Genomic DNA, 27566 nt, shown 5'->3' with positions numbered 1-27566 from the left:
ACCTTGTTAGGACCGTTCCCTCCTTGGGTCTTTATGACTCTCTTAGCTTGTGGGCCATTCCAAAGTATTGGGCCCCCACTAGAGGACTTCACTTCTCCTTGGAGTACCTGTCTATGTATCTAAACGTTGTCCCTTCTTGGGAAGGAGGATTACATTCTACAGGTAGTGCAGTTACATCATTGTGACCCATATGCATCATCTATGTGAATTGATTGCATTGTGTGGTGGTCATAGATGGATGAAGTTTCTCCCCTTGTGCACATTGAGTCCCTAAAGCTAGTGCATGATTTGTATGTGTGACTCATGCTTTGGTATCGCATTTCATGATGATAACACCCTTGCTTCATCAAGGCCTTGCCTCCGCAGGGATATTCATGGATGACCGTATGTGTGAACTTTGGAAATGTTACTTGAGCATATCGGGTGCATAGGATGCCCATGAGTGAAATTCTCAAAACTTACATGGTACCAAGGATCCACCCCAATGCCGTGACCGAGTGGAAACTATGAGCGCACGAGTGCCTTATACCGTTAGGCCGCGACTCCCACTGTCGTGTAGTCGGTTGGGTAGGGGTGTGGCCTTACCCGCCTGGTGTGAGGAGGCATTGCTAGGCTGAGTCTGACCAGCTCGTAAATGGGTTCGCTTCCGTCGAGCCTTGTTGGTGATTGGCTATCCACGGGCGGGTAGTGAGGTCTCTTACGCTCGTTTGGCTGTGCGGGTCTGGAGAGCGGCAGTCATCCAGCAGTGTACTGGACCCCGTTAATTTCCTTATGATTGGAAAAGTACTTAATATGTGGATTGGATATGAGCACTGGCATCACTTTGCATCGCATTCGCATCGGCTGTATAAGCCCCTTTATGCATCGCCTTGGTATGGCGCCCTGTACTCATTGCATGGTATTTATGGTAAGCCTTGGTAAGGCTAGCGACATTGTTATTGTTCATATTTCCCTGCATCTCCTATTATTCTTCTTTACACCATTATCACACACCTTTACCACCCTCTAGGCTTCTACAAGCTTATGCACGATTGATGCGTGCAGGAGATCCTAGGCAGGCGTCGTAGCAGCAGAGCTTGGATTAGAGTTGAGCTTGAGGACCCCGGTGTTGCAGACCTTTCCCTCTTTCTTTCATTATTTTATGTATATCCTTTTGGACCTTATGTAACTTGTAATAGTTTAAATTCATAGTGGATTTTGCGATGTGTTCCTTTGTTATTTTCGAGATGTTACTTGCTGTGATCTTGGGTATGCTCGTATTGGAAATGGTTATTCGGTTATAGAAATCCTACTTGTGGGATCCCAGGATCGGAACCTGCCTCAAGAGCCGAGAATGAGGTACTATGGAGGCTTTTGCGATTAGAAACGGCTATTGAGTTCCTTGTGAGTCCGGTTACCGAGTCTGGGGCGTGACAGCACTAATCTTCCTTCCAAATCGTAAGGAAGTATCTTCAAATCGCATGAAGATGGGAAAAGAAAGCAAGAGCTTTTCTCTCTCTCTCTCTCTCTATTTAAAAAAAAAAAAAAATCATGAAATTCAATGAGGGAGGTCACACGCCCTCCTCTTTTTATAGATTCAAGAGGTTTCAAAAATTACAAAAATCCTTCTATTTAAAAAAAAAAAAAAAAATCACGAAATTCAATGAGGGAGGTCACACGCCCTCCTCTTTTTATAGATTCAAGAGGTTTCAAAAATTACAAAAATCCTTGTCTTGTGAACTTTAATGAAAATAGACCTAGTCTAATTAAAATCAACTAAAACACTCATAATGTGTCCAAATATAAAATAATCAGAAACTAAATTCTAAAATATGATGAAGTCTAAAATTGATGTTGACGATCGACGATCAATGGCCCGATCATTCGATCCATGTGATCCAATGGCCCGATCGTCGCGTCCCTCCGATCCAACGGTCTGGATCACTCCATAATGCAGCCCATGTGCATCTTCCCAGTGTGGGGTCTTCCAGATGCTCGCACATGCACATGAGGTATTCAACATGATTACAGGTACTCGCCTAGCCACAGGGAAATCGGCGCGGCCCGCCTCCTCCTCTGATACGTACGTAAGGGTGTACGTGATGTGATGTCCTCATCACTAATCCTATGAAACTATCCATCTTCGATGTCAATTGAATTCATGGTTCTTTCTATCCCTATGCTCTCATTGTGGTTGTCAATTAACTAGTTTTGAAAATATCTTCTCCACCTTTCCTTGATTTCATATTCTTTTATTAGTACCCTCTGGTTATTGCTCTTAATGGATCTAACATGATCTAGGTCCCCATGCTTCTCCCACTCATTATTGCAGTTTGAAGACATCTTGCTTGCATTTTCTTGTCCCCAATCTATTGTACGTGTATGCTTATCCTCACTTATAACTTTCTTAGCAATCTTTTTGGAAGTGCTCATTTGGATAATTACTACATTTTCTTTCTTTTCCCTTGGATCCCAAATATCGAAACATTCTTTCAGCAAGCACAAAATATTAGCTCATTTTTGTTACATGATTCATCATTTTAGTGCACTCATCTCGTGCATGTGGCAGTTTGATGTTGGAGAATGTTTCTTAGATTGGCGATTTTGGGAATTCTGAAGCCATCATATTTTAAAATTCTAATTGCCTCCCTCTTTCTCTCGGAGGTTTTTGGCTTTCCTATGGGTGCAAATTTTTGTGCAGCTGGCTAACAAACCCTTGGGTGTTTTCATGGGCTATGGTTTGCTATTTTCCACATACAAGCACACCCCTTCCTCTTCAGAGATGTTTGCTGTTAAGTGTTGGTGACTTTGTATACAGTACCACATGAGTGTTGGTGACTTCTTTTTAAATTCATGTGAGAAGTTTCTTGAGTGTTGGTGACTTTGTATACAGTCCAACATGGGTGTTGGTGAGTTTGTATACAGCCCCACAGATTTGTCTCCTTCACGTTTTGTGATTGTAGCCGCTTTATTTTTTCCCAGTTTTATGGTTACTTCTATGCGTTGCTTTGTTCAATATACACATGATGAGGGTTCATGGCGTATTGATGGTTGCATTTATGTTTTCAACTACATAAAACCATTATGACCTTTTCTGACTCCTTAACAGTGCATGTTATGTTCTTGACTTGATGTATGATCTTTGTGATCGTTTTCTACTCTTTAAGCATGTAGTTTGGGTCTCCTTACACTATATCTGATTGAGTTGCCCTATGTCTGTGATCTGCCAATTAAATTGTTGAAATTGTTGGGTCTACATATCGAGATTCATCGAAATTTTAGCCATCTCAGTTAAATGCTTTTTTCTTTTTCATTTTTATCAGGTAAGTTTATTTGGAATGTGTTTTCATCTATATGGTTCCTTATACAGGGTCTTGCTAATCAACTGTCACAATATGTTTTCATAAATATGGTTGATTATTGCCTTTCTCTTGAGCATATTATTTGCAAGAACTGTAAATGGTTTAGAAGATGCATCTCATTATTTTCATAAAAAAGACTAATCTATTTTGTCATTATCATGGTTTTGGTTGGATCTTGAAAAATGAGAAGTAATGTTTCTGCTGTTACCATGTTTATATTTAGGTTCTGAACAATGGCTTTTGCCAATAGAGTTGGAAATTTACTCAAACAAGTTGTGAGCAAGAACATTAGACCGGAGCTGTCTGCATCAAACCCATCGATATTCCAAGCAATACGCTGCATGTCATCTTCCAAGCTCTTCATTGGAGGTGTGTTTGATCTTTCTACTGTTGATAATGGTGAATATTCTAATTTTTTATTGCCTTTTTTGATACCTTTACGATCTGTCTCAGGGCTCTCGTATAGCACTGACGACACAAGTCTTAGAGAAGCATTTACTAACTATGGAGAAATCATTGATGGTATGTTGCCATTTACATTTCTGGGTGCATATTCATAATGTCTTCTAGCAAACCTGATTAGGATGATGGTTCCTTGCAGCGAGAGTTATCATGGATCGTGAGACAGGCAGATCTAGAGGCTTTGGGTTTATTACTTTCACATCTAGTGAGGAGGCCTCTGCAGCCATCTCTGCCATGGATGGGAAGGTATGACTTCAACTTGTACACTCAAAGACTTGATGTGTGTGTGTGTGTGTGTGTGTGTGTGAGTTTGATGTGTGTGTGTTTGATGTGTGTCGGGGTGTGATGCATGTGCACACGGGTGTGCGCATGTGTGTGCGCATGTGCATCTGTCTGGATAAATATATATGCATGAAAAAGAACAAGAAAATACGGGGTCAGAGTTGTGCCATTGAAAGGCCACTCCCTGCTTCAATGCAGATCCCTACACATGGCCCATGTCTATGGGATTGGGACTGTTGTTGGGCCAGCACCCAAAAAACCATATTGGTTGGATGCCATGTCATCAGAAGTATTTTGCCTATTAAATGTGGATTGTTGCTATTATTTTCTAACTTCCCATGTCTACGCCAGTAAATGGGGGTGGTAAGGAAGTTCCTGTCTCGCTAATCTCGGGCCATGCCCTGTCAGACGGTCTGGATCTTATACTTGTGTAATGGTCATGGTTCTATGTCAAGGAAACATTGTGAACTAGATCATCAACTCCCTTTACATTTTTTGTTCTGAATCACGAGATCTGGATTATGATCATTTGTGATCCGGTCGCTATTTTCATGGTTTTATATGAAGGAAACCAATGTGAACTAGATCATCAACCCCCTTTACATTTTTTTGTTCAGAATCACGCGATCTGGATTATATGATCATTTGTGATCCAGTCACTATTTTCACCAATCTGAAGTTGTGATTCTCTACTTTTATTGTTGATCAGGTCCCAATGTAAATTTATGTTGAGAATATACAGATTCATCCTTTGGTTTAAGCAATATAGGTGGACAACATAAAAATATTCAGGCAGGATATACAGTAAGGGCCCATTTGGTAACATCAAAGTCCCATACGGGCCATTCTGGATAGGTCTGTCCAACTAAGGCCTGTCTGGATAGGCTATTTTGCTCTCCCGACTAACTGTTTGTCAAACACCTTGGAATAGGAGTGGATGGGCAAGCAGATGTGGTGCTTGTTCTCATCTAGCACATTGGCACATTCAGACATGCAGCACCTATGTGCCCATGGTGTATATGTTCCAACATCATGTATTGGAGCAACCCATGATCCGGGTATAACCTTGGAAGAAACTAGCTCTTTTGTATCCTTCAAGGACGGTGAATACTTTCCCAATGATGTTGTTGTTGTTGCCGTCATTGTCCCTGCCTACAAACATGTTTGAGATGGAAAATTTGGAAGAATAGTGTCCAACATCTCCATGTTGCATGCTTGTTATCATAGAATCATATCAGATAGTTTGTCTTAAAACTATGTTACTGATCATAGTCAGAAGCATCCCAAAGCGTAACAAAGTATTTCACAGAGAAGGAAAAGATTTTTTTTTTTTTTTTTTTGGTTTTGCACCAGTTGATATGAACTGCCTTTGGGGTCCATCTACATAGATCCATCACATTAGGAATTTATTGGCTTGGTGTAATCTTCCTCCAGGATCTTCACGGCAGGATGGTTAGAGTGAATTATGCAATGGAGAGGACAGGAGGGTTCCGTGGTGGCGGTGGCGGTGGCTATGGTGGCGGCGGCTATGGTGGTGGTGGATACAGTGGCGGGGGTGGCTATGGTGGAGGTGGTGGATACAGTGGCGGCGGCAGCTATGGTGGAGGTGGCTATGGCGGCACAGGTGGTGGGTATAGTGGGGGTGGTAATTATGGTGGTGGGGGTGGTAATTATGGTGGTGATGGATTTGGAAGCAGCAGTGGCGGAGGCAGCAGCTATGATGGAAGTGGCGGTGGCGTCTATGGTGGCAGCAGCAGCGGTGGCGGAGGCAGTAGCTATGGTGGAAGTGGTGGTGGTAGTGGCGTCTATGGTGGCAGCAGCAGCGGTGGCTTCGGGGATAACAGCAGCGGTGGAAGTTTCGGTGTTGCAGGTGGCAGCAGCGGGGATAACCATGCTAGCACCACCATCCCTGGAAGCGACAGCTATGCCAGTGGTGGCATCACTGGTGACTTTGGTGGGAGTGGAGGTATAGGCACTGGCAGCTCTGATCATTACAGCAGTGAGCAAGGCCTCACGAATGATGGTCATAATCAGGACAGTCCGTTGGAAGGGAATTATAGAGATGATGATGATGAGCCCGATGATTACGCCAACAAGCGTAGTTGACAAAAAGAGCGAAAGATGGAACGAGAGACATTCTGCAGATGGAACTTTGGTATATAAACCAGTAAGTAGAGAAAAAAAAGGAAGGAAAACTGCTGTGAACTGCAGTTTATGGATATATTCAGTGGTGTTTCTTTCATCTTTATTACAGTATTCTTATTACTTTTTGGTGTTTTCTTCCCCATTCTGACTGCTGCTGCAAGTATTGACAACCTTCCTGCTACTTTTGGTCACATTGTAAATGGACAGGCACTATATAGGTTAGTCCCAGTGTGACAACTATCACCGAGATTTTGAAAATAAACAATATCGCAATAAATCACAAAATGATATTATTGTGAGAAACCAAAATATTGGTGGATTTTATTGTGTTTTTATTGCCATATTCTCACTATTTTATCCTGTAAAATAGTAAAACCATTAAGAAATATGTTATCTAAGTTGTGTATTTAAAAATTTAAAATAAATATTTTATTTTTAATAGTTCGCATGTCTATACCAGCCAGTTTGTGCAGGAGGAGCAGTTGTAGTATCAGCTGTTGAACTGGTTGCTGCAAGATTTTCCTGTAATATCCAGAGAAAAACCTCAATTTGAAAACCTTCTTCGCCAAGAAATTGCTGAGATCTGTCACTATGATTAGTGTTGGCTATGGACAGACTTTGGGCTGGTCCAAGCTACCCGTAGGACCCCAGCCTGATCCAAGCTCCAAAAATTGGTTGGGCTTGGGCTGAGTGGACTTGATACTTCCTGAGCGGAATATCAATAAAATCCCTTTTTTCCAGTTGAATGTTCCTAATCCATCTGTTGTTCAAGTGGGCCACGCGTGTCCAAAGAAATAAAGATTTTAAGAGGAGTGAAACTAGCGGTCTACATACAGGATGATGGATGGTCTATATTCAAGGTGGATGAGAGGATTGAAATGACATATTTATTGAATATAACGTTGGGTTTGTCCAGGCTGGGCTAAAATGATGTGAGCCCAAGACTGACCTGCAATATGATTGGGGCTCATGCCCGGCCCATGGACCAAGTTATATGTCAAAGCTGGGTTGGCAACCCAACCTATAGCCATCCCTACCTTTGATGTCCGTGGGTCTGGGTCAAGGTTTGGGAAGGATAAGTGAACGGGTCAAGGTTTGGGAAGGAGGATCATATTGTTAAGTGAATGAGACGAGCTTGGGTGTGAATTCTCATTATGTTTTTTAACATCTTCATTGGTAAATTATCGTTTGGATAAAATTCTCTTAATACCAAGGGCGGAAGCCCAAGAATAAAGATTTGATGATTGGTATATCATTTTAGATATTGGGCTTGAATGATTACATGGAAATTTGGTAGATGGTATATGAATTCCGACCATGGGCTGTCTCATTTCAACAGTTCATTCGTTGGTCATCAACAAGATGGTTATTAATGATCCATAGTGTGGGTCCCCATTATTTGATAGTTTGGATGAGGGGCTACATGAAAGATGACCATGTTTGTATATTCAAAACTTTTCAAAACATCTTTTTGGACTCGATTGAGTCTCATTTGACTCGATGGAGTCGACTCAGTTGAACCTGATCCAATTTGATCCAACAGTCACCCAGACACATCAGCCCTGACTTGGTCGAGTTGGGCCGACTCACCCCAAACTCATATGAGTGCCAAGAGCATAAACCGTAATATATAGATAATTATTTAATTCATCGTTGTTACTGATACTTACATTCTGTGAGTTTTTTTTTTTTGTTTTTAAAATTGATTAATTAATTTATTTATATAACTTCAATTTGGTAACTATTAAAAATTAATGAAAATCCATGTAAAAAATATTGCAAAATTCTCTTCCATTCCATGGGAAGAGCATAAACCCTTTTATTCTCCTACATATGAAATATATCACAAAATAATTTCAATACCATCTTCTACACAAGAATTTTTTAAAAAATTAATAATGTCTACTTTTAAATTGTCCTATCATATACCCGACTAATCTATAAATGGTATTTAGAAAACATTGCATATATATAAATAATATTAATATTGCACATACTAGATTAATAAAGATTTTACACATTGCTTTATATAGAAATTCTACTATTTTACTACGTATTTTTTTTTTTTCCTATCAGTTAGGCATTATTTCAAAATAATATTAACAAAATAGAGTAAGATACTTAGTAAAATAAGTTTGACTATAATCAAAATGATTACAATGACTAACAAGATTCAAATCATTAACACAACATATCTGAGAAACCTTGGGTAAGGCCCTAAGGGTCAACCAAGAAGATGGGTACTAATGATACTACCGGAATAAATCCACACTTAGCTGATTACTCGAATTTTCTCAGACGGGCTCGTTGATTATTATTTAAAATTAAAGCTATGCCGAAAAGATAACATAAAACTAAAATAATAAAATTAATACTTCCAATAATGGCGATAATATTGTAAAAATGCAATGACATAATAGAAATATGATATCTTTATCAAACTATTTGATAAAACTTACAAATATTCTTGAAAATCATCTCGAAAATTATAAACATGATTGGGGATTTTGTTTTACAAGGAAGGGTTTCTTGAGGAAGTTAGTTGAGAACTAAAATTTCACTTTGCCTAGTGAATAGGCGGAAGGTCTATTTATAGATGAGATACTGATGATGTACTTGAATATTGAATATGGAGTCTATTTGAGAAAAATGTGAGGCAGCTTCGTCCGTTGTCATTTAGCGAAATATTCAAGATCTGATGTGCGTCTTTTCTGATAATGGCTACAGTGCTAGCTGAGGTGGAAGATTCCTATAATAATTATGATAATGGTGACTGATGTCATGGATGACATAAGGTGGCTTCTAGATTGCTGATGCTACGTTGTTATTACTGTTGGTGCAGATAGTTGTCTAAACAATAATATGTTTCTTCATTAGCTTGTGGATAATGTGTTGATGAAATTTCGTCTGATGCTTATAATGAAATTAGCCGTGATGATGCTTCTCGGAGTAATCTTAACCATTCTTCTTTAGTACCTGCTGCTGCTAACTTGGCTTGAAATGATGATTTATGAACTAGTAATTTTTGAGTTTTAACTGGTGATTTTTCTTCCTTGGAGAGATGTGTATGAGTTTTGAAAAATTGTTGGAGAACGGGTGTAAGACCCTTAACCTCAGTGTCCGTTTTGTTCCGTTAGGTCCTGCGGTCCTACCGGTCAAATTCCGGTGACCCGCAACATGTAGATTGTATTTGCGATCATCTTTAAGTTCCGTCTTGTAAACCCGATCCGATCCGACCAGAAACTTGTGCCACAGTGACCGCATCATCGCCGCGATTCCAACGCCTCGTCTCGTGCATCAATCCGATGTGTACATCAAAAGTTGTAGGCTGTGCATAATTTAGACCATTTATCATGATGTGGGGTCCACCTTGTGCATGTACACATTTTTCTAGGTGGACCCACCCTAGTTGCATCAATTCCCATGAGAGAGCTTTAGTCAACTCTCTCTTACAAGCCATCATGGTTTTCTTTCCAAAAAGAGCCATCACGGGTTTTCTTCCCAAAAAGGCATGATTACCTTACATTGCTATCATTTCCTCCCTACAACACTTCATCTTCTTCTCATTTCCTTCATTTCTCTTCCCTAGCAATCCAAATGAAAGCTCTTGGACATCCATGAGAGAGCTTTCTCTCCAGCCCCTTTCACCCTAAAACCCTCCAAATCCCATCCTAGCCATTAAAACCTCTCCTATGGTGCTATAGATCCCTAGTGTGGAGAAAGAAGGAGAAGTCTTGAGGTGGGTGATTCATAGGATTAGTTTCTTTCCTTTCTTCTTGTATGAACCTCTTTCATTTATTTGGAAGTATGTAGGACCCACCAATCAATGGTGGAGGTCTTACATAACTCCATGAGTGTAGCCAACGGCCCACTTTATGCATGCATGATTGCCATGATGGGGCCATTCTCCATGGACCCCATCATGAGATTTCCCTTTGATTTATAGGTTTGGGGGTCATCTACACCCTAGATCCATGGTGGGGATGGTATCCCCACCTCAGACTTCTGATTTTGTAAGGGCCCATGCTAGTATGGGACCCATGATCATGTAAATGTGGTTGTGAATGTTGTGGAGGACTCATAGTGGCGGAGTCCTCCCTATGGCTGCGACTCTCTCTCTCTCTCTCTCTCTCTCTCTCTCTCTCCTTCCCTCTTTTGCTCCTGATGTATGTGGCCCATCTGATGTGTCCATAAATTCCAGACCGTCCAGATTTTTGGGACGTCCAGGCCCACCTGCTGGACGTCCAGGCTCATCCTGTTTGCATGGGTTGGATGGCCACTAAGGCCTGATTTCTTGGATGATTTTGTAAGGGGCTTGGGTCTGGAGTATATGTGGCCCATCTAGGTGGACCCCACTTTGTTGAATCTAAGCTTTAATCCCTCCATTTATTTTACAATGGCCTGGAAATGGACAGCAACATGTTGCTGTCCAGATTTCAGGCCCATTGTTGTATGACTTTTTATGTTGTTGCAAGGCCTGTTTATAATAACTTTCTTCTAGGTTTTTTTTTTTTGGTATTCTCTGAGGTGTGGACCCCACCTTGATGTAGGATGGAGCCCACACCATCCGCCCTTGATTTGAGCTCCATGGAGTGGGCCCAAGAGGGTTGGATAGTCCAAATTTTCTGGACCATCCAGCAGTCCTGCATGCAGAAAATACACGTGTCAGCTTAGTTTTGGGGATAGTGGGCCACTCCGGTGGACCCCATTTGTTGTCCATATATGGGTGCATGAAATCCACCCATTTCCCCTTTGATTTGGCAGGCATGGGCCCACCCTATTGGGTGTGCAAGATGGGGCCAACAACATTTTTCCTGTAGCAGAATTTTATTTACAACCTTGCTGTCCATTTATATAAAAATTATTTGGAAGTGTTTATGACCTTACTCTATCCCCCATTTTGTGGCCCACTTGTGCGGACCCACCTTAGGTAAATGTGGGCCACCCGAATCATCAAAATTTTGCAGTTTTTGGGGCTGGGACGATAGCACCATGCTGGACGTCCAGCCATGGGCTGGCCTGGCCGTCCACCCCTATGGCCCACTTTGATGTATGTGTTTTCCCTTGTGTGGCCCATTAAAGTGTGGACCGTCCCTTGGTGGGGATGTCCACCTGTGGAGCCCACCTTAATGTGTTTTAGGCTGGCCGTCCAAGCCCTTGGGATGCCCAGGCTGTCACGCCCCAAACTCGGAAACCGGGCTCACAAAATTCCCGATCGCCGAATCTGGCGCCGACAGCCTCCGTAGAATCCCATTCTCGGCTCACAGCGCCCATTCGCCAGGTTCCGATCCTGGGATGCTACAAGGAGGATTTTCAACATCAGTTTGATTCGTAATAAGCATAACCAAAGGCATAACCCACAAACACAACCAAAAACTCCATCACATTTCCACTATAATCAAAACTTTACAGGTACAATGAGCATAAGGGAAATACAATGAATATAGACTAAAACTCCAAAAGAAGATCAGCCACGCGTCCAAGCCTCAGCGCTGCTGCGATCCAACGTCACCTGCACGCAACGGTCGTGCATAAGCTTATAGAAAGCTTAGAGGGTGGTGAAAGTGTATGCTCAAGGTGATAATGTAGTCATGCAGTATCAGAGTAATGCGGAACATGCTGATGAATGCTAAGAATCCCATTAGCCGTACCAAGGCCATGCGGTGCAAAGAATGATGTCGGCCATACCAAGGCCATGCAATGCAAAATGCAAGTCAAGCATACAAATCCTCATCTAAGTCCACATGTCAATACGGCTCAAATCGGAATATTACCGAGGTCTAGTACACTCCAAGCCAGATTGCCGCCCCATCACGCGCAATAAGGTGAGTAGAAAAGACCTCACTATCCGCCTGCCAATATCGGGCTCGGCTCGTCAATAGCGGACTCATTCCTCGAGCTGATCAAACTCAGCCTAGCATTGCCCCCTACTCTCGGGCAGGTAAGGCCGCGCCCCCTTCTAACCGACCACGACACAGTGGAAAACGCAACCATCCGGTAATCGGCACTCGCGCTCATGCATCCACTCGGTCTAGGCGTTGGAGCAACCTCCGGTACCATAAGGGTTTAGGGACTTTCACCCAGGATATCTATCGCACCCCATGTAGAACAGATTTCGGTATCCAATCCTCGCCAACCACGATACGTCGTGGAGGCTACTACCGATGTCGCTAGGGCATACGTAACCATATCACACAATGCGAATGCATGAATCACACTATCCGGTCATGCGGAATCCTGCGCGTATCGTGCGCTCATGTAGGGCAACACCCTTGTACGGGGCCCTAACAATCTGCCCAAAGACATATGCTATGATCAGTCATCTCTCATATCAAGCATACATATGATGCATATGATCATGAATCATGGAATTTAAATATGTTATATGGGGTGGATGACGTGCATAACGAAGGTGGGCCTAGACGGCCTACACATAACATGCACGAGCCTAACAATGGGCCCTAGGGAAAGTCATAATGCGGACATTTAACCACACTATACTTGCAATGTGGACATCAAACCACCATTGCTCCCAAGGCATAGCCCTGACGTGAACATCATCATGTTGGGATCGTACATTGCAATGGACCTTAGGCACGTCCCATTGGGCCTTAAATACGTCAAATGGGCCATATCATATGGGCCTCGTACTCATCAAGTGGGCCACATCATTGGGCCGCATCAATGGGCCTTATGTGCATTGCAATGGACTATAAACTGTGGGCTTTAGAACGTATCAAATGGGCCTAATCTTATGGGCCTTATGTGTATCACATGGGCCACACCAATGGGCCCTGAATGCACATCAAATGGGCCTCAACCCATAGGCCCCAATATGTCTCAATGGGCCTTAAAACATGGGCCCTTAATACCTCAAATGGGCCTTGACCCATGGGCCCATAATACATCAAATGGGCCTCGACCCCTGGGCCTTGCACATACATCAAAGTGGGCCTCAACCATGGGCCACAAGTACTGAGGTGGGCCTTACCTATATATCAAGGTGGGCCTCAATCAAGGGCCTCAACATAGGTAAAAAAAATAAATATATATATATATACATAAATATAGTATATAATATAGATATAGTATATAATATATATATATATATATAATACATAAAATATTATATGAAATATAATATTATATATATATATATATATATATATATACACACACACACACACACACACACCCCTAGCATGGTGACAAATCACGCAGTGGGCCCACGCACTCATCACAGTGGCTCCACGTCCACCGTCCAGGCGGACGGTGGGAATGAAACACATACATCAATGTGTGCTCCATGTGGGGCCCACCATAATGTTTATGTTCCATCCGGACCGTTGATAAGGTCCAGCAGACCTAGGTGAAGGGTGAAAATAAATTTCACCCTGATCCAAAACTTCTGTGGGCCCAAAAAGGGGTTCCAACGGTAGACACTAATTCACACTGTTTCCTTTGATGTGGGCCGCCCGAGTCTTGGATCAGTCTGATTTTTGGGGTGGGCCCACGTCAGATAGTGGCCCACCCGATGAACGGTTTAGACAGCATATAAACATCAAGGTGGGGCCCACGGCTACAGCCGTGGGTGGCTGTTCACGGACACGTCCGCCCGGACGCGGGCGCAGGCAGCGCCTGCTGCGCTTCTTTTGATTTTCGTTTTTCCATGGATTTTGCAGGTGGGGTCCACCTCTTGCAGATCAGCTCCGTCCAATGGCTCTCCTTGCCTCACGACAGTCAAAACAAGCCCAATATTGGGCCTGTTTCAGTGTATAGGAGCAATATGGGACATTTCAATGGTAACCTCACTGTTTGCCATGTTATGGCCCACCTGAAAGTCTGATCAGTCCCATCTTTGGGTTCAACGCCTAAAAATGGCTTGGGAAGGGAATGGACGGTATGGATTTAATACATACATCAAGGTGGGGCCTACATGAATAGGCCACCCCAAAACTTGGGAAAAAGTTGATATTTGTGTTTTTCCCATTTACACGTCCAGCGTCCAGGGACGACGCTGGACTGTCTGGACACTTGAGGTGGGCCTGATCAGGTGGGCCACCACTGATGAGTGGTGTGGGTAGTACACATATAAGGTGGGCCCCACTCAAATAAAATACTTACTACATGGTGGGGTCCATTCAAGCGGGCCATACAACCTTATCATCATACAACAAGATAAAAATAAAATAAAATAAAAATAAAACAAAAAGGGAGAGATATAGAGAGTGAGACCGTGTGATGGAGGGACCCCGGCACTATGGGCCCTCCCTTGCACTAAATCATACATTAAGTGGGTCCCATTACAAGTGGGTCCATGGAATTGAAATCCAACGGTGGAGATCCCTTCTCCACTAAAATAAATGGTCTAGATGACCCTAAACATGGAAGGAAATAAACATCATGATGGGGTCCATGGAGAATGGCCCCATCATGGAATGATCATGATGATCCAAGTGGGCCATCGGCCACATCTTAGGGTCCAAAGTGAGATCCACACCATTAATCGGTTGGCCTCACTTGGTCCATCTTAAAAAAAATGAAAATCTACCCTATTAAGACACCCACCACTTGATCTTCTTGCTCCCTAGGCTTCCTTGGTTCCTTGAGCTCCTCTTTGATGGTGGAAGATGAGAAATGGATGGTTGAGATGAGAGATGAAGGGGGTGGGAAAGGTGGACCTCACAAATGAAGTTTTCTCACCATGGGGGACTCATGGTGCTCTCTCTTGGATTTGGATTTTTCTTTTGAAAAAAAGAATAAGAGAGATAGTTGTAAAGGGAGGGAGAGAGAGAGAAAGAGATGGGTGATGGAGTGATGGGGGATGGTTTGGGTTGAAAATTGTGAAAAGGTGTATGGTTGTTGTTGAAATTTGGAAAAGAGGAGTGGTGAGGTGGAAAGAATGGTGGACTTTTGTAAAAGGTGGAGATGGGTTGATGTACTTGAGGTATGGGATGCTTTAATGGTTGATTGATGGGACTAATAGTAGAGATTCCTTCGAATCGCAACGCGCGGTGTTTCTTCTAAATAACGCTGATCGGCATCTTCTTACCGGGGTATCTTCGGGGCGCAAGTCACGGCGTTGGAACCGCAGCGGCAGCGCGGTCGCAAGGGTATAACTTTCGAACTAAGCCGACGTCGGTGCGCGGGACCTGGCCAGATCGTGCGCAAACACCGAATACGGTGCGAAGGTTGCCGGAATTTGACCTAAGGATCGCGGAAGCTAACAGAAGTATGGATTAGGACACGGGTCTTACAGCTCTCCCCTCCTAATAGAAATTTCGTCCTCGAAATTTACACAATCACCGCAACTAGGCAGAACTCAAGAGGGAGAAGAAACATAACATCAATATATAAAATCAGAGATAACATACAGCATGCAACACAATCAATCACAAAAAAGATGGGGATAACGCTCTCGAATCTCAGCCTCACGCTCCCAAGAAGCCTCCTCAACAGAATGGTGACCCCACTGAACCTTCACCAACGGGATGACCTTGGTCCGGAGGACCTGCTCCTTCCGATCAAGGATACGGATTTGCTGCTCTTTATAGTAAGCGTCCTCACGAACCTCTAACGGCTGCCAATCGATAACAGGAACGATGTCTGACCCACACTTCCTCAACATGGAGACATGAAAAACGTTGTGGACGCCAGACAACTGAGATGGCAAGGCAAGCCGATAGGCCACGGCGCCAACGCGCCCAGTGATCTCAAAAGGTCCTATGAATCTCGGGGCAAGCTTGCCCTTCGCTCCAAATCGAACCACGCCCTTCATGGGCGAGACCTTGAGATACACATGGTCCCCTACATCAAACTCTAAGGGACGACGCCGACGATCAGCAAAACTCTTCTGCCGGCTCTGAGCTGTGCGCATCCTCTGCCTGATGATATCAATAGCCTCTGACGTCTCCTGCACAAGCTCGGGACCTAGGAGACGACGCTCTCCAACCTCGGTCCAACAACTCGGTGATCTGCATGGTCTGCCATATAGTGCCTCAAAAGGAGCCATGCCGATGGTCGCTTGATAGCTGTTATTGTATGAGAACTCAGCCAATCGCAGATGCTCATCCCAGCTACCCCCGAAATCAATCGCGCAGGCCCGAAGCATATCCTCAAGGATCTGGTTGACCCTCTCGGTCTGGCCATCGGTCTGCGGATGGTACGCGGTGCTGAGCTGCAAATCAGAACCCATCGCTCTCTGAAAGCTCCCCCAAAACTGAGACGTGAACCTCGGGTCTCGGTCAGAAACGATCGAGACTGGAACGCCATGCAGTCTCACAATATCCTCAATGAATAATCTCGCAAGCCGGTCCAAAGGCCAAGTCGCACGTATCGCAATAAAATGTGCCGACTTCGTCAGTCGATCAATGACAACCCAGATGGCGTCATGACCGCGCTGAGTCCTCGGCAAGCCCATAATGAAATCTGTCGACACGTGCTCCCACTTCCACATCGGGACACTCAACGGCTGCAATAGACCAGGGGGTCTCTGATGATCGGCCTTGACACGCTGGCACGTGTCACACTCGGCCACAAAGCTGGCGATCTGGCGCTTCATCCCCGCCCAAAAATACTGTCGCCTCATGTCGCGGTACATCTTCGTCGAGCCAGGGTGGATAGAAAACCGCGATCGATGTGCCTCGGTCATAAGATCTCGGCGTAGCTCAGGAATATCCGGGACACATAATCGGCCTCTGAAGCGAAGTCCACCATCTGTACCAATCTGCCAATCCGTCTGACTCTCAGATGCTGCCTCTGCTCGGTAATCCTGTAACGACTCGTCTGCCTGCTGAGCCTCGATCACCCTTGCGACAAGAGAGGGTTGAATCGTCAGGCTCGATAACTGCACGATAGAAGACTGCAAGCCAAACTCAAAGTCGTACTCTGCTACATCCTCGAGCATCCGCCACTCCTGAATCATCATATGCGCCACCAGGCCTCGTGGCTGACGGCTGAGGGCATCCGCCACCACGTTCGCCTTACCCGGGTGGTACTGGAGATCGAAGTCATAGTCCTTCAGGAGTTCCATCCAACGCCTCTGCCTCATATTCAACTCAGACTGAGAGAAGAGGTACTTCAAGCTCTTATGATCAGAAAAGAGCTCGAACCTAATCCCATAGAGATAGTGTCTCCACACCTTCAGTGCGAAAACAACTGCAGCCAACTCTAAATCATGCGTGGGGTAGTTCAGCTCATGGATCTTGAGCTGGCGAGACGCGAAGGCTACAGGTCTACCGTGCTGCATCAGGACAGCACCCAAACCAATATGCGAGGCATCGGTGAATACAATAAATCCGTCACTCCCAGAGGGAAGAGTGAGGACAGGAGCGGACGTCAGACGGTCCTTTAACTCCATAAATGCTCGCTCGCAGGCGTCACTCCAAATAAACTCTGCGCCCTTCCGGGTCAACCTGGTCAACGGGGCTGCAATACGAGAGAAGCCCTCAATGAAACGCCGATAGTAGCCCGCTAAACCAAGGAAACTACGGATCTCGGACGCAGTCGTGGGCTGATCCCACTGACGCACTGCCTCAACCTTCGAGGGGTCCACTGCGACACCCTCCCTCGTCACCACGTGACCGAGGAACTTCACCTCCTCCCGCCAAAACTCGCACTTCTCCAGCTTAGCATACAGTTGGTGTGCGCGGAGGGTCTGCAACGTAACCTCCAAATGCTGCTCATGCTCCTCACGAGTCCTCGAATAGATCAGAATGTCGTCGATGAAGACTACAACAAACTGATCGAGATACGGACGGAAGACCTCGTTCATCAGCTGCATGAACACTGCTGGCGCATTGGTCAGTCCAAAGGACATGACCTGAAACTCGAAATGACCATAACGCGTCCTGAATGCTGTCTTCGGAATGTCCTCCTCTCGGACCCGAATCTGATGATAACCGGAACGCAAGTCAATCTTCGAAAAGAACTGTGCACCCTGCAGCTGATCAAACAAATCATCAATCCTCGGGAGCGGGTACTTGTTCTTGATCGTGACCTTGTTGAGCTCGCGGTAATCTACGCAGAGCCTCAACGAGCCATCCTTCTTCTTCACGAAGAGTACCGGCGCTCCCCACGGCGAACTGCTCGGACGGATAAAGCCTAACTCACGCAACTCGTCCAACTGCTTCTGCAGTTCCCGCAACTCCAACGGTGCCATACGATATGGGGCCTTTGAAATAGGCGCAGTACCGGGCACGAGATCAATCTGAAACTCGGTGAGTCGACGAGGCGGTAATCCCGGAATCTCCTGAAACACATCGGGAAAATCGCAAACCACAGGCAACTGGTCGACACTCACAGCTAAAGGCTCCTCTATGGCACAAGACATCAAACAAGACAACGGCTCTCCTCTAGGCTCAGCAATGAACTGGAACTGCGGCAAGCCAGGTATACAAAACGTGACTGTCCTCGCGGAACAATCCAATATGGCGTGATACTCGGCAAGCCAATCCATGCCCAGGATGACATCGAACTCGGACATAGGCAAAGCAAACAGGTCGGCAGGCAAAAACATATCCCCAACCAAAACGGGGCAAGACAAGCAAAATCGGCCCAACACTGCAGTCTTCCCCAAGGGAGTCGATACTGTCAACCCCTCATGAGCAGACTCCAACGGTAAACCAGTCAATCGGCAAAAACTCTCGGCCACGAAAGAATGCGATGCACCAGAATCAAACAACACACGTGCAATGCATGCGGATACAGGAAGTATACCCTCAACGACTCCTCCAGATGACTGAGGATCCTGCTGGGCCGCATAGAATCGAGCCTGAGCCGGCTGGGGAGGTGCCTGTCCCTCTCGAGCATGCTGCTCGCTGCGAGGTCGCCGAGGCGGTCGAAATCGCGCTCTGCTGCGCGCCTCGGAGGCCGGTGCGATGCTCTTGCCGAGGTGGTCTCGGTGGTGGAGGCTGCTGCTGCTGCCGTGGGGGCCTCTGCTGCTGTGGGGGCCTCTGCCGCTGCTGTGGGGGTCTCTGCTGTTCCTCTGCTGCTGCTGTGGGCGAGGACACTCCCACATACGGTGTCCTGTCGCACCGCACCTAAAACAAGTGCCAGAGAACTGTCTCGGAGGTGGTGCTGGAGGTGCTGCTGGTGCTCGAAAGGCTGGGCGACCTGTGCGTCTCTGCGGTGGTCGACCCTGCTGGGTATCACTGGAAGGAGCCTGCCTCTTCCGGTCCCTCCTCTGACCACGATCAGACTGAGAGCTGTCCCACTCAGCCTCAAAAATCTGGGCCTTCCGCACCACTTCCTCGAAGGTAGGGAGCTCATGCCCAATAACACGGCCTCGAAGACCGTAACGCAAGCCGGCCTCGAATCGGCGGGCTCTCCGCTCCTCATCATCCACTAAGTAAGGTGCAAATCGGGACAGTGCTACAAAACGAGCGGCATACTGAGCCACTGTCATATCGCCCTGCACCAAGGCCTCAAACTCCAATGCTCGCTGACGTCGGATGTGATCGGGAAAATACTGTCGGTCAAACCGATCCACAAAATCCTCCCAAGTCCATATAAAGTCAGCGCCCGCTGCTCGAGAGACTGACATCCACCAGTGCTCAGCCTCACCATGGAGAAGAAATACGGCTAATCGGACTCGCCGCTCGGTCGCGCATCCCATCGTCTCAAATATCTTCTCTACGTCAGCGCGCCACCTCTCAGCTACGGTCGGGTCTGGCTCACCCTGGAAATGCGGGGGATCAAGGCGTCGAAACTCTCGAAGGAGGGCACTCGAGCGCTCCTGCTCTGCCTGTACTGGTGAAACGACTGGGGGTCTGCTCGCCTCGAAGTGCGGCCGCACACTGCAGATCTGCTGAATCGGGAAGCACTCACAGATACGGTCGGCTCCGCACTAGTCTCTGGTGGAGGAACTGCACCCATAGACTGGGCAGCCTGAATCCCTGGCAGATGGGTGGCATCCTCAGGCGGGGCAATAGGGATCTCGGGTGGTGGGGCAGGAATCGTAGGTGGTAGTGCGGGAGCCGCAGGTGGTGGAGCGGGAGTCGATCGGGTCACTCTCCTGCGCGCCATGTCCTACAGGAAAGAGCGAAGGTGCCTATCAACTTTGAAACTCTCGAAGGCACACTCGTTAAAGGTCGGTAATAAAAGATCGCTAGGCTACCCGGACTTAGGACTTAAATCATTCATAGCAGACATGTAATGTTGTTTTTTGGTTATTCCCGAGTTATGCTCTGATACCAACTTCTGTCACGCCCCAAACTCGGAAACCGGGCTCACAAAATTCCCGATCGCCGAATCTGGCGCCGACAGCCTCCGTAGAATCCCATTCTCGGCTCACAGCGCCCATTCGCCAGGTTCCGATCCTGGGATGCTACAAGGAGGATTTTCAACATCAGTTTGATTCGTAATAAGCATAACCAAAGGCATAACCCACAAACACAACCAAAAACTCCATCACATTTCCACTATAATCAAAACTTTACAGGTACAATGAGCATAAGGGAAATACAATGAATATAGACTAAAACTCCAAAAGAAGATCAGCCACGCGTCCAAGCCTCAGCGCTGCTGCGATCCAACGTCACCTGCACGCAACGGTCGTGCATAAGCTTATAGAAAGCTTAGAGGGTGGTGAAAGTGTATGCTCAAGGTGATAATGTAGTCATGCAGTATCAGAGTAATGCGGAACATGCTGATGAATGCTAAGAATCCCATTAGCCGTACCAAGGCCATGCGGTGTAAAGAATGATGTCGGCCATACCAAGGCCATGCAATGCGAAATGTAAGTCAAGCATACAAATCCTCATCTAAGTCCACATGTCAATACGGCTCAAATCTGGAATATCACCGGGGTCTAGTACACTCCAAGCCAGATTGCCGCCCCATCGCGCGCAATAAGGTGAGTGGAAAAGACCTCACTATCCGCCTGCCAATATCGGGCTCGGCTCGTCAATAGCGGACCCATTCCTCGAGCTGGTCAGAACTCAGCCTAGCATTGCCCCTACTCTCGGGCGGGTAAGGCCGCACCCCCTTCCAACCGACCACGACACAGTGGAAAGCGCAACCGTCTGGTAATCGGCACTCAGCGCTCATGCATCCACTCGGTCTAGACGTTGGAGCAACCTCCTGGTACCATAAGGGTTTAGGGACTTTCACCCAGGGATATCTATCGCACCCCATGTAGAACAAGATTTTCGGTATCCAATCTGTCAACCATGATATGCATGTGGAGGCTACGACCCTGATGTCGCTAGGGCATATAGTAACCATGTCACACAATGCAAAATGCATGAATCACACTATCCAGTCATGCAGCAATCCTGCGCGTATCGTGCGCTCATGTAGGGCAACACCCCTTGTACGGGAGTCCCTAACAATCTGCCCAAAGACATATGCTATGATCAGTCATCTCTCATATCAAGCATACATATGATGCATATGATCATGAATCATGGAATTTAAATATGTTATATGGGGTGGATGACGTGCATAACGAAGGTGGGCCTAGACGGCCTACACATAACATGCACGAGCCTAACAATGGGCCCTAGGGAAAGTCATAATGCGGACATTTAACCACACTATACTTGCAATGTGGACATCAAACCACCATTGCTCCCAAGGCATAGCCCTGACGTGAACATCATCATGTTGGGATCGTACATTGCAATGGACCTTAGGCACGTCCCATTGGGCCTTAAATACGTCAAATGGGCCATATCATATGGGCCTCGTACTCATCAAGTGGGCCACATCATTGGGCCGCATCAATGGGCCTTATGTGCATTGCAATGGACTATAAACTGTGGGCTTTAGAACGTATCAAATGGGCCTAATCTTATGGGCCTTATGTGTATCACATGGGCCACACCAATGGGCCCTGAATGCACATCAAATGGGCCTCAACCCATAGGCCCCAATATGTCTCAATGGGCCTTAAAACATGGGCCCTTAATACCTCAAATGGGCCTTGACCCATGGGCCCATAATACATCAAATGGGCCTCGACCCCTGGGCCTTGCACATACATCAAAGTGGGCCTCAACCATGGGCCACAAGTACTGAGGTGGGCCTTACCTATATATCAAGGTGGGCCTCAATCAAGGGCCTCAACATAGGTAAAAAAAATAAATATATATATATATACATAAATATAGTATATAATATAGATATAGTATATAATATATATATATATATATAATACATAAAATATTATATGAAATATAATATTATATATATATATATATATATATATATATATATATATATATACACACACACACACACACACATCACAGTGGGCCCACACACTCATCACAGTGGGCCCACGCACTCATCACAGTGGCTCCACGTCCACCGTCCAGGCGGACGGTGGGAATGAAACACATACATCAATGTGTGCTCCATGTGGGGCCCACCATAATGTTTATGTTCCATCCGGACCGTTGATAAGGTCCAGCAGACCTAGGTGAAGGGTGAAAATAAATTTCACCCTGATCCAAAACTTCTGTGGGCCCAAAAAGGGGTTCCAACGGTAGACACTAATTCACACTGTTTCCTTTGATGTGGGCCGCCCGAGTCTTGGATCAGTCTGATTTTTGGGGTGGGCCCACGTCAGATAGTGGCCCACCCGATGAACGGTTTAGACAGCATATAAACATCAAGGTGGGGCCCACGGCTACAGCCGTGGGTGGCTGTTCACGGACACGTCCGCCCGGACGCTGGCGCAGGCAGCGCCTGCTGCGCTTCTGACGCAGCAGCAGCAGCAGCTGCTGCTGTTTTTATTTTTTTTTTTTGATTTTTCGTTTTTTCATGGAATTTGTAGGTGGGGTCCACCTCTTGCAGATCTGCTCCGTCCAATGACTCCCCATGCCTCGCGACAGTCAAAACAAGCCCAATATTGGGCCTGTTTCAGTGTATAGGAGCAATATGGGACATTTCAATGGTAACCTCACTGTTTGCCATGTTATGGCCCACCTGAAAGTCTGATCAGTCCCATCTTTGGGTTCAACGCCTAAAAATGGCTTGGGAAGGGAATGGACGGTATGGATTTAATACATACATCAAGGTGGGGCCTACATGAATAGGCCACCCCAAAACTTGGGAAAAAGTTGATATTTGTGTTTTTCCCATTTACACGTCCAGCGTCCAGGGACGACGCTGGACTGTCTGGACACTTGAGGTGGGCCTGATCAGGTGGGCCACCACTGATGAGTGGTGTGGGTAGTACACATATAAGGTGGGCCCCACTCAAATAAAATACTTACTACATGGTGGGGTCCATTCAAGCGGGCCATACAACCTTATCATCATACAACAAGATAAAAATAAAATAAAATAAAAATAAAACAAAAAGGGAGAGATATAGAGAGTGAGACCGTGTGATGGAGGGACCCCGGCACTATGGGCCCTCCCTTGCACTAAATCATACATTAAGTGGGTCCCATTACAAGTGGGTCCATGGAATTGAAATCCAACGGTGGAGATCCCTTCTCCACTAAAATAAATGGTCTAGATGACCCTAAACATGGAAGGAAATAAACATCATGATGGGGTCCATGGAGAATGGCCCCATCATGGAATGATCATGATGATCCAAGTGGGCCATCGGCCACATCTTAGGGTCCAAAGTGAGATCCACACCATTAATCGGTTGGCCTCACTTGGTCCATCTTAAAAAAAATGAAAATCTACCCTATTAAGACACCCACCACTTGATCTTCTTGCTCCCTAGGCTTCCTTGGTTCCTTGAGCTCCTCTTTGATGGTGGAAGATGAGAAATGGATGGTTGAGATGAGAGATGAAGGGGGTGGGAAAGGTGGACCTCACAAATGAAGTTTTCTCACCATGGGGGACTCATGGTGCTCTCTCTTGGATTTGGATTTTTCTTTTGAAAAAAAGAATAAGAGAGATAGTTGTAAAGGGAGGGAGAGAGAGAGAAAGAGATGGGTGATGGAGTGATGGGGGATGGTTTGGGTTGAAAATTGTGAAAAGGTGTATGGTTGTTGTTGAAATTTGGAAAAGAGGAGTGGTGAGGTGGAAAGAATGGTGGACTTTTGTAAAAGGTGGAGATGGGTTGATGTACTTGAGGTATGGGATGCTTTAATGGTTGATTGATGGGACTAATAGTAGAGATTCCCTCGAAATCCGCAACGCGCGGTGTTTCTTCGGAATAAACGCTGATCGGCATCTTCTTACCTGGGTATCGGTTCAGTGCGCAAGTCACGGCGTTGGAACCGCAGCGACGACGCGGTCGCTCTGATATAACTTTCAGACTAAGCCGACGTCGGTGCGCGGGACCTGGCTTAGGATCGTGCGCAAACACCGAATACGGTGCGAAGGTTGCCGGAATTTGACCGGAAGGATCGCGGAAGCTAACGGAACAGTATGGATTAGGACACGGGTCTTACACAGGCCCACCTAGGACGTCCAGGCATTTCTGGGTGCTGCTGGACTTGCAGTCCATTAGCAGGCCCACTTGAGTTTATCTGTTGTGTCCACATTCTCCATCTGTTGGGGCCCACCATGATAACTATGGACCACTATAAAATTTATATTTCCCCAAAATAATTATCTGCTGGACCTCAGCAGGCCCAGGAAGTTGGGTGGGCTGAAAGTCCAGCAAGGTATTAAGAAAGAAATTGTGTATGTGGCTAAATATTTGAAGGATGTGGGCCCACCAAATGGAGAAGCATTGTGTGCATATACTATATTTTGATTTTAAGGCTTTTTGGGCTTAATTAGTGCCAAGTAAGGCCCACCTTTTTTTTTGTTCAACCCGAAATAGATGGACCAATTTTTTTTTGGGATGTCTAGCAGGCCCAGATGGGCTAGGACGTCCAAGCTTGGCCCAATTGTATATATGGGCGGCTTCCACCATTATGCTGGACTCGTAGGGCTGAAATATAGATGTGATTGGGTCCTTGATTGCCCACCTAATTTACCAGTTTTTGGGCTGATGTTGTAAGGCCCATTTGGCCCAACTTGGATATGATTTTTTCCTATGTGCTTGGGCTTATGGGCTGCCCACTAAATCCAATATAATGTATGGATTTGATGGCATTGTTCTTGGGCCATAATCTCCCCTTTGGGTCCATATTGTATGTAGGTTTGGGCCATTTTTCTTAAGGCCATTATGTATATATATGTGTGTGTGTGTGTGTGTGGCTGCCCATTTTATCCTTATGGTGGTATTTGGGCCTTGGGCCTTGCTTCTAGGTAGATTATTGTTGGGCCGCCTTGTTAGGAGACAATAGTGGTTAAATGTCTCCATTGAGGACCCCTCTAGGCCCATTTGTTAGGCCCGTTCTCATCTATTGGTAGTTGAATGTCTACCTTAGACCCTTTGCTAGGCCCATTCTCATCATTTCGGCCCATGGCATTGTCTACTTAGTCTCGTGGGCTACCCCAAGTTATTTGCCCCCCCCACCAGTGGTTGTGTTCCTTCCTTTCCATGGAAAAATTTGTCTAAGTACCTAGACCCTTCCTTGATTGAGAGGAGAGTACAACTTCATGATGTACTTAGTTATTTCATGTTTCATCCCTATATACACCTAGACGCAAGGAGAGTACATCATCTCATTACACACTTAGTCATTTTCATGACTCATGAGCATCATTTGTGTGCTTGGTGGATGGTTGATTGGTCATGACATTATGCCGTTGGGCAGGCTATTATGAGACTCCCTGAGTGATGGAGTTGCCCCTCTTGATTGCGCTGTATGCGGAAGACTGACACATGGTTGATTTGTATGATTCATGCATCCGACATTGTATAACACGGTTGATAATCGCCCTAGCTTCATCAGGGCTGTAGCCTCCACAGGTATATTGTGGATGGCCAGATTTGGATACTAGAAATATTAGTTTGAGTACTGTGGGCACGTAGGATGTCCTTGGGTGAAAGTCCCATAACCTTCATGATACCAGGAGATGCTCCAATATCGAGACCGAGTGAAAAACATGAGCACTGGTGTCTTTAGTATTAGGCCGCGTCTCCCACTGTATCGTAGTCTGTTGGGAGGGGGTATGACCTTACTTGACCGAGTGAGGGAGCAATAGCTAGGTTGAGTCTGACCAGCTCGTAAATGGGTCAACTACTATCGTGCCTTGTTAGTGTTGGCTGTCCACAGGCAGGTAGTGAGGTCTCTTATGCTCGCTGGGCTGTGCGGCTAAGAGAGCGGCAGTCAGCAGATAGTGTATTTGACCTCGATGATTCCCCAGAGAGGAATTGTACTGATATGTTGGATTGATATGTGGATGAGCTTGATCGTATTGCATATTGCACGAGGCATTGACTCCATAGGCCCTGCTTTGTATTGTTTAGCCTTGGGATGACTGTTGGCACTCCTGCATCGCATTTCATAGCCTTGGTATGGCTGGTGGTGTTCATGGTCCTTGCCGTATATTCCGCATACTCTGATATTGCATTCACGACACTTGTCCTACACACACTTACACCGCCCTCTAAGCTTTCCATAAGCTTATACACGATTGATGTGTGCAGGTGATTCTAGGCCAGTGAGTGGAGTAGGAGCTGGAGCGTGTCTTTGATCCTTTTGGAGTTGTTCTTATATAGTCTTTGTATTTCTCCCCTTTGAGCCTTGTACTTGTAAAAGTTTAAATTCTTAGTGGATTTTGTAATGCCGTTCCTGTGGTTATTTATCTGTGGTTATGATGTTATGATCTTGGGTATGCTTATTATGAATCAGACTTATGTTATAGAAATCCTTCTTATAGGATCCCAGGATCGGAACCTGGTGAATGGGCGCCAGGAACCGAGAATGCGTTACTACAGAGGCTGTCAGCACCGGAATCGGCGATCGAAAATTTTGTGAGCTCGATTTCTAAGTCTGAGTCGTGACAGTGGGTCTGGTAATGCGATTGGATTTGAATAGTTTCCACCATCTACTTTTGAATTGTCATACCAAATGCGGTATTGGTGCTGATGGTATTGATTCTACTTGATATTCCCATGCTGAGATCCATGCTAATGCAAATTAAGAAAAGAATACTAATGATTTTAAAAATTGTTCTTGGTTTGGGTTGAATTTGAAATGTTTTAAAAAATAGGAGTAGCCTTCATGAGCTTCGGGTGAAAGGATTTCGAGATCGGGACTAAAGTATTTTTAAAATTTGTAGAACCAAAATGGAAAATCTATTTTTTGCTTTTTGAGATCGGGACCAAAGTATTTCCAAAATTTATAGAGCCAGTTATCCATAGAAGATGGTATCAAAGCCCGTTATCCATATAAGTAAAAAAGTTATCTATGTTCATTGTTGTATATTATCAGATTAAGCATTGCTGAAAGACGGACAAATAGGCTTTATGCAAAAAGGAGAATGCCCCTTACGCCGACCAGTTCCGACAATCAGTATAGT

The 27566-nt window shown here is 45.6% G+C and overlaps 1 protein-coding gene across 2 annotated transcripts in view; it reads left to right on the top strand.

Annotated features, from left to right (window-relative positions):
• The window catches only part of LOC131229713 (glycine-rich RNA-binding protein 3, mitochondrial-like), a 32603-nt gene extending 25932 nt beyond the window's left edge, over positions 1–6671 (top strand). The window contains exons 1-5 of one of the 2 annotated variants that reach the window (XM_058225707.1): positions 2329–2353; positions 3565–3710; positions 3795–3863; positions 3943–4049; positions 5520–6671. In XM_058225707.1, the coding sequence (XP_058081690.1) occupies positions 3575–3710; positions 3795–3863; positions 3943–4049; positions 5520–6191 (984 nt within the window). In that variant the 5' untranslated portion in view covers positions 2329–2353; positions 3565–3574 and the 3' untranslated portion in view covers positions 6192–6671. Of the gene's footprint in view, positions 1–2328; positions 2354–3564; positions 3711–3794; positions 3864–3942; positions 4050–5519 lie in introns of those variants that run through there. The other variant, XM_058225706.1, reaches the window with a different exon arrangement.
• Positions 6672–27566: the final 20895 nt, after the last annotated feature.

This window comes from Magnolia sinica, chromosome 16, assembly GCF_029962835.1.
Source record: "Magnolia sinica isolate HGM2019 chromosome 16, MsV1, whole genome shotgun sequence".
Classification (NCBI taxonomy): Eukaryota; Viridiplantae; Streptophyta; class Magnoliopsida; order Magnoliales; family Magnoliaceae; genus Magnolia; species Magnolia sinica.
This window is presented reverse-complemented; position numbering and strand designations above follow the sequence as displayed.